Genomic DNA, 8,997 nt, shown 5'->3' on the forward strand with positions numbered 1-8,997 from the left:
ATCAATGGTCGGTATCATCAATGAGTAGTGCAAAAATATTGAAATTGTGATTGCCCTTGAGTAAATTGAATCAGTGTGTATACGTACACCTACAAATTAAAACCTACGTTTACCCACAGGAGATGCAAATACTGTTCAAAGTGTACGATATTACGAGTATCATGTATTACCGTAGTATCATGTCTTGTAGGGAGATCTCGACTGGGTGGCTGAACAGCTCTCCGATGTGGGGTTCTAGTATTAGCCCTTGAGCCAGTGCACTTCAGCAGGATCGTGCCATTGTAGAAATGAGTTATTCGTCACATTTGAAAGCACACTGTTCCTATTGAACACTTTTAAATTGTGATGGCACCCTACTTCTAATCTCACAAACATGGTGACCAAGAACAAATTAAACGAAATGACACCTCTCCCCCTTAATATTATAAAATAGTTGTGCATCTTTGCATGCATCTGTGTAACGTCTCCTTGAATTCCAATCTGATAACCATGTGTATGTATTAAGTTTGATCATGTCGTAGATTCAGCAGTTGATGTCACATCACAGTTTAAGTGACATTTCCTTTTTATGAACGGTCAGAGGTGAAGATTAATTTCCCTGAATGCCTATTTGTCGACATATGGTTTTGCTAAGTACGATTCTCACCTGACAAAATGATTGTATAGTGAACTGCGGTAAACATCTATTATTTTCCCAGTATATCAAGTCAGTTTGTTGAAGATCTGTGCAATGTATTGTCAAGAGTTCTAAATCAATGACGGCACAATGGTCTTGTGGACAAAAGAAATCCTTTTATAAAAATATCGCAATCATTTGGAAATACCTTTATTATATTTTTTGCTATAGGAAGATATTACGGCCATAATATATCGTATAGGGTTTCGATTGATAAATGAATCAAAGCCTGTAGCATGTGTTTTGTCAGGCAAACTTTACGACGATGGAATTCCTATATACAAGCTGTTAAATTGTGGTTTCAAATATTTGAAATCTGACAAATGTTCATATTTCCAATGTCTATCAAAATCATGTCTTTTTGGACTTGTGTACATTTTATGTTTGTCTCATTGCTTTATCTGCTATTTTCTTATGCAAACAAAATAATTGGATATAGACAACATATACCAAATCTCGTTTTCTTTAATTTTGAAACATTTCCATGTCTGAACATTATTTGGATAAATCATATTTTGAATATATATTATATTGTATAGTTTCATCGCGACCTGAATATTTCCCGTTATTGATGTACCCTAGATTAAATGAGATTTTTTACCTGTTTGGTCTGCGGCTATGTAGAAAGAGTGCTTCAAATTCTTGGTTGTCTTGCTCACACACAGCTATCGGTCAGACGACGCAGGGCATCTTTTGCCGACAATTCCTAAATCTCAAATTTTCCAAGCAGGCACCTTTTATAGCTTTTGTCCAGGTGCCGTCCCTATTGTACCATGGGTAACCATAGATTATTGCAGAAAGAAATCAATAAAGAGGCGTTGCTATTGGTGATATTTTGGCTGTATTCCAATCATATTTCTTAAGACCACCTTCTGAGGATTATAGTCATGCAACTTACCTTTTACACAAGGAAATGAAAGTGTCGATTTAATGAGCTATACCATGGCAATATCAGCTACAAACTAACGTACACGATTCGTATATTCCTAGCGTGTTGATATTTCAGAGCTGCAAGTTTAATGATAGTTACAGAAACTTAACAATATGTAGGTGTGAGTTGATCGATAAATTCCTGAATTAGTGACGCAAAGTCCTAAGAGTACAACGGTCATATCAATGGGCTGAGAATATGTTTATAGTACATAACCATCCTTTACAGAGTGTCTGCTCTGTATTTAGTTAATGATATTAAAAGCAGCAGTATGCACAGTACATGTACTACGACTATTACAATAAATACATGATTGATCTGGCAGATTGTATACGTTCAAACATTGAAATATCAAACTCTACACAAACCAAATACTTTGGGAGGTATACATCTGCTATCATTTTTGCGACCTTAACATAAAACTTGTGGGCAGGCTCACTGAACATTCATGGTCATAGCAATTCAAATATAAAAAAAACATAAGGTCAGAGGGATATACTGTCATCGGATACGCCTGTATAAAATAGTATAGGCCAATTGCGCAAGCCAGTCATACCATAGTCTATATAGTACACTGTTCTTTTAAGTACATTGTATATTGTTAAGTGTTATTAAATGCACTGAGCAAGGATACGGGTCTGTGCTTTGGAATTTGAACACAGTGCGTATTTGATTTTGCATTCGTTTACGATCAGTAGATTGATGAGTGATAAAGACCAGAAAACACCTGTGCAAATATGTAATACCTGGATCTAATCGATTGATATGATGTAGGGGATTCGCACTGGATAAGTTGTGTCGACTATGAGGCGACTCTAATCTGAGACCCAACTAAAACGAATATATATATATTTTCAAATCCTAAATTGAAGTGTTGATTTCGCCCCTCATATCTGTAGTGTTCAGGTTCCTAGATAATGCGTATAAATGGTCTCAGATTCAGAATCAGATTCATATTGGAGGACACTCGTATTGATCCTCAGATTCATCCCCATATAGTTTCACATACGGAGAACCATGATGGCACCCAACGAAAGCCATCAAGCAAGCATCAAATGTCCAACTTTACAACTTTACAAGTTTTTATCTCTGATGTTAAGGTTCGTTTACCCGTACTAGCTGAGATATCCCCTCACCCCACTGTCCATTTTTTTATCCAGAATTCTCTCTGATTTGTATGCTCGGATGTTCCTTATTTTATAACTTCATAGAGAAGCAATATTTCTCGACATTTTTAACATAACAATTACATTTCAATAATATGTAGAAGAAATATAATTGAGATTAAAAAACACAGTTGCAAATTTGGAATAAAAATGTATCAAAAACTAAATGGACACGACGTGCTTTAAATAAAATACATTTCAACATCAAGGAATCACCATCTTAGGTAGTCAGTCTGTATAGAGAGTTTTAACATGTAAATTTCTTTTTGTTGTATGTATTCAGAGAAATCAATATCTTTGGTGAAGTGACAACAGGTGCAAATATTTTCCTTCGTTTCCTTGGAAATATTCCACATGCCTTTCAAGAATGTCTGTTACAAATTATAAAATTTATATTTCCTACAAAAATAATCGATATTTGAACCAATGAAAATGGGTATTCAAAACCTCATGAGTTACAAAAGTGCGATTCAGAAATGACAAAAATGTTTTCACAAAACGACAAGTGGGCGTGAAAGGGAACATTTCTGGAACCTCGACATTGATTATTTATAGTTTGACTGCTTTGGTTTGATGCCATCGTGATGTTTTGAATATGAGGCTGAATCTGATTCTGAGATCAACTTTACCTAGGTAATAGGATCAAAGGGACAGTTTGAAGTACTTGGTAAAGGTTCATCGTTGTAACGTGTGTATGCTCTTTACAGTATTCCTGTGGTAAAAAAATGTAGATAGTATTTTGATGCCAAATTTTGATGAAAAATCGCCATCATCTGATAAAAACTAAATGTATCCGTCCGTCCGTCCGTCTGTCTGTCTGTCTGTCTGTCTGTCTGTCTGTCTGTCTGTCTGTCTGTCTGTCTGTCTGTCTGTCTGTCTGTCTGTCTGTCTGTCTGTCTGTCGGTCTGTCGGCCTGTCTGCCAGCCAACCACCCCTTTTCATGTTTTCGCCATCAATGTGAACTCCCTTACGTGAACACTTGTACAATTAAAACCAATTAACCTGAGACACAACGTTGTCAGCTTCGACAATATAATAGAACCCTTTTAAAGCTGTTGATCACAATTTATTGCTTATTTATTTCCAAATTTCTGAAAACAGTACTCCTTGTTATACTGTATACTATGATATTGCGACGATAATCGTAGGTTATGCAAAACAAGATATATGTAGCGATATTGGCCAGATTTGTGTTGCACCAGAGGATGAAAATAAGCAGTGTACACGTTAATAGGAATGTTGTCGAGCAAGACATTCTGTTTGAGGTTAAATGGCGTATATTGTATGTTCAGAGGTCGTACTTTTTTCTAGTTTTGTAGTAGATGTGATTTGTTATGAATTGTGGTGAAACATATTAATTGCAGTTGTACGTGTTTTGCTCATAGTTTAACAATACTCCCATTATAATGACAACCAGTTATCAGTCTTTGCTGATATTTCCGTCATGAAAGGGGAACAAACAGTACATAATCCCGATAAATCAATAGTTTTGGTGATACAAAATCAGAGTTTCATCGATCGAGCGAACGAAATAAAAACAAATGATCGCGCTATTAACGTAATTTATCCTGTTTTATTTGATCGTGATGAACAACTGTTTGATTAGTTACAATAACAATGGTGTATATGTTTACCAAGAGATCAGAGGGCATACAGTAGCAACTGATAAAAAAGCCATTTGGATTTACAGGTCTGTAGGTCTCACACTTTTGAAGGCAAGCTTGAAGAGCAGTTGACTCGCCACATTGGTATGTGAAATTTGCAAAAGTAACATCTGTGTGGTCGAAGCCATCATGCTATTAGCCGTCAGATTAATGTAATCTGTAATCTAGCACATTTACCTACAAACATTGCGTACATTTTACTGACTTCCATTATCTGAGAGAGAGAGAGAGAGAGAGAGAGAGAGAGAGAGAGAGAGAGAGAGAGAGAGAGAGAGAGAGAGAGAGAGAGAGAGAGAGAGAGAGAGAGAGAGAGAGAGAGAGAGAGATTATGTTTCTGTGACTTGTGTGAGGTCACTATAGACTTTAGTTAGGTTATCGACTTAAACACACCATGTAGCCGAACTACCTTATTTGTGTTGTTTTGCCAGCCTACCTCCACCGTGAGATCCATCCAGGTGCTGCGGTTTCTATCCATCAACGAAAGGAGCCTCATACTAATCAATTTCACATTTGATACAACACACATAGTCCTAAACTTAAACAATGAAATCACATTGTTGTCATGATGATTGGTTCAAAGTTAAAATATGATGACATAGCTTAACTTAACATCTCTTGAATTCTAAAATTGTGTGATGACGAGAACTTGGTCGAAAAGATGATTAATTACCATTTATGGGGGAACCAAGATAGTAGTGAATTTAGTTTACAGTTATTGCACCATGGCAACCCATATAGCGTTATCATTCAGACTGTCAACGCCACACTGAAAATCAATTATCTTCGTGACTATGCTATGGAAAAGAACACATTCAAAATATTTTGAGATGGGATACAATATTTAGAGCACCACAAATATTGATATATCGATTCACAATAAAACGACTAAAATCTCCTTATTTTGTGTATAGATCATAGATGTTTTGTAAGCTTATAATTCTTGTTAAAATCTATAGTTTGTATTTGTATGTCATAGTATTTATTGTCAACTTTGTTGTATTACATTTCACTTGGTTTCAGAGGCTTAATCAGTTACCTTCTCTATTATGTCAATCCATTTACTGCAGTGTGTCTCTAGTTTATCCTTTTCTTTAACAATTTATATCTCCATACCATATTTATTTATTTATAAGTAAAGCACACAGGAAAAAAAATGATTGTTATTTGTCATCGACAACATTCTATACTGTCGAAAACCATTTTACACACCGTTTTCATTACTCTACTAAACTTTTTACAGCAAAAATAATCCTGCTATAGGAGTAATAATATTCATTAAATAGTGAAGGGGAGTATCTGAGAGAAATATCGGTGATAATAATATAAAAACGACAAATAGTTTCAATGAATTGAATTAGTACATGTTTTATCCAACTATGTTAAAGTCACTATAACAAAAACTGAGTTTGTAAACAGTGTTACTTGAGATAATAATCTTTCAGTTAAGTACTTACATAAAACCTTGATTGATATTATTGTACAATATTACATTTAAAGTCGATGCATGCCTTCTATGACATTTCAATTGCCAAGTTATGGGTTTGTCAGAATATGTTATTGTCTAGTAACGATTCCTCGACGTTTTTTGATGCGTACCAAATATTACGTCATCAAATCGTTCATGTGTTGTATCTTAATGTCAGGTTTGGGTTCAGTCAATTGGAAGTGATACCTACATATGTTTCTGTCAGTTGAATACTACGAGTGACTTAATATAAATCGCCGCACCCCAAAACGTATAATGTCCAATCGTGTCCCTTTGTTTCAGTAAGAAGAGTAGTCAAACTATATTTCAATCTGCTACAACAATTACGGTACCTCCAACCGAGAAAAGAATCGTGTAAACTCAGCTGATGCCTTAAGCATTATCACATGTCAAGTTTTTGTAGAACTAAAACTATAATTAATCTGCAAGATTCGACATTTAATTTAATTGTTTGGTTCTAAACCCAGTTGTATTTTCTGGATTGGTAGGACTTCTGTTGCTTTCTAGCTTCGTTCATGTGTACAGGGAGGGTGGCCGCTCATTTCAGATCTAGAAGCACGAGTTACGGTGTTAGGCCGCCCCTTGTCCGCTTTTGTAAGTACTTTACTCCCGACGGATCTCTCCAAACAACACGAATCTATAAGGATATACAAGTCAAAGAGAAACATTACAAAAAAACCTTTTGAAAATAATGTATTATTTTATTTGACGATTTCCCTGGCCATGACATTACGTTACTATACGAAAGTCGTAGTTAGGAACATATCTATGATGGTCTGCTAAAAGGACACTGCCATGCTGACAGAACTCTGTCTATATTTGCAGAACTGTAAACAAACCTAAACTCTGCGATGCAGGCAGTGAGGGCTTATAGGTCTTAACGAAAATATCAAACGAGCTGCAGACGATGGTACTGGCTAACGTGACTGGTGGTTGTGTACCTAATCAAAGTTCACTATAAAGTTATTTCAACTAACCTCTCCCTTTGAGGGCGCTCTACCGACGCTCGACAGGACAAAACAAACTTATCCGATCGTTGCGTTTTGGAAGTCGTTCAAACAACTGGCAAATTAATGACACCTTACAACGCGCATGGGTTCATCTTTGTTTGATTAATACCACAGAGTGAAAGAGTGTACATTTCAATGTTCTCTAATAAGTCTTTGTCGAAAACGTACGTCCCAACGTTTCAACTTATTAATTCATATCTGAAGTTTTTCGACCAAAGTGGTAGCCATTCGGTCTTAATTTTGAACTAATAATGTTACGTTCATATGTTGTCTACATTTGTACCATTTGTGGTTGAAATTGACCAGTGCATGCCTAAGGTTTACATATACACTTAACATTTTCACTATATGACCTTGAAGATAGAGGCCAAGGTTAAAGTTCAGGGTCACATCATGAAAAACATGGACAAGCCTCGAGATTTAGTCGGTAAAATGTGAATTCTGATGATAAGTATGGCCACCATTCGGTCATTATCACATATAGGTCATTTAGCAAATTAATGTCCATCTTGGGTACCTGATATTTGTGCCAGGTTTAGTAGAAATCAGCCCCAGTATGTCAGAGGCATACATGTACACTTTGACATTATGCCTATATATGGCCTTGAATCCAAATGTGAAGGTATCATTAGAAAGCTTGACATTAATAACATTAGTGTAGATGCCTGAATAAAGTCTCTAAATATTAAAATTCCAGTGTTTATTAATAGACAAAATATGAATTAGTATTACAGATGACGGTATGGCTATGAAGTGACGTGCATATGATGACTATAGCATCTGGTATTTGTTGCGGTTTAAGTGGGATACAGACGGACCCAGATGCAATGATGCATGGATGGAAGGACACATGGCCATGGGACCCAACGTAGAAGCCCCCTAGGCTTTTAGTCATTGGAGCTAAAAGTTAGAAGAATTTACCTTTCCAACGAACATCATGCATATAGTGATGGTACAGCATAAAAATATTGGTACACTCATACACCCATAGGCCAGATTTGGGTCATCCACAAGAACGAGGCTGAGGGTAATGCTTATCAAACTGGCTGTCATGATGTTATAAATAGATAGACCAATTTGTCTGTGAAAACATTAATTCAAGATTAGGACACTTTATTTGCACATAAAAAAATAGGAAGAGAAGCTAACATTGATGTATTTAATAACGCTTCGTTCATTTGGCAAATAAATTACGGATTCCTCAACAAAGAACCTTTTAAGTGATATTGAAATACATCATGATCACTATCATCATCATCATCATCATCATCGTGTATTTCAAAAACGCCGTTGTCTTCTTCGCCATCAATTTTTAAACCATAAATGAAGTGTAATTAAATGCATTCTTGCCTCGAATCATTTAGACCATCCACTTCGATGTTTCTTGTTTCATGAGCAAGAAAACAACCGAACAGCAATAACAGCCCTTTTTGTCCGCAGAGGGCGCCCAGCCATATCCACAGATTCTCAGAAGAGCAAGAATGGGTATCCTTTATAACTGTCAGTGGGCCTTGCATCTAGAATTTGGAAACAAAGCAATTATATCTCTGTGTGGACTTTGAATGTGAGTATTAGTGTAAAAGGGCACCTGATGTGGTTGAGTGGGGGAGGGGGCAGGGGCGTTGTTGCTGAGGGTCTCAAACAAAATTTCTTGACATCAATGATCAGATGTACAGCTTAAAACGAACAAGTCACACTTTCAAAAATGATTTAATTTGATATAGAACTTTTTTAACAATGTACATACCTCCGTGGACAGTTCAACTAGATGAGTCTCACATGGGTTGATTAGTTGCCAAGACGTGAAAACTGCAACATCAGTTAACAACAAGATGGTGACAAAAATTATCAAATATTTGTCATAAATAGGCTGTGAAAAAACAAGAAGAAATAATCTGATTTTATACACAGCCATGATCATGAATTTGTTAGAGATAACCAACTAAGATGTTATGTGATGTTTGACAAGTGAGTCCGGCGTGAAGAAGATGAGTGAGAACTCGGATACTAGTTACAAAACGTCACATAGAGCCTCCGGTTTAGTAAAACACTTTGGATTGGATT

General features: G+C 36.1%; 1 protein-coding gene across 1 annotated transcript in view; it reads right to left on the reverse strand.

The window, feature by feature from the left end:
* Window positions 1–6,485: 6,485 nt before the first annotated feature.
* The window catches only part of LOC144444374 (gamma-aminobutyric acid type B receptor subunit 2-like), a 12,776-nt gene continuing 10,264 nt past the window's right edge, over window positions 6,486–8,997 (reverse strand). Inside the window, exons 13-14 of the mRNA XM_078133788.1 lie at window positions 8,681–8,803; window positions 6,486–6,560 (exon numbers count right to left, since the gene is read on the reverse strand). Of these exons, the coding sequence (XP_077989914.1) occupies window positions 6,486–6,560; window positions 8,681–8,803 (198 nt within the window). The remainder of the gene's footprint in view (window positions 6,561–8,680; window positions 8,804–8,997) is intronic.

The sequence above is a fragment of the Glandiceps talaboti genome, chromosome 13 (assembly GCF_964340395.1).
Source record: "Glandiceps talaboti chromosome 13, keGlaTala1.1, whole genome shotgun sequence".
Taxonomy (NCBI): domain Eukaryota; kingdom Metazoa; phylum Hemichordata; class Enteropneusta; family Spengelidae; genus Glandiceps; species Glandiceps talaboti.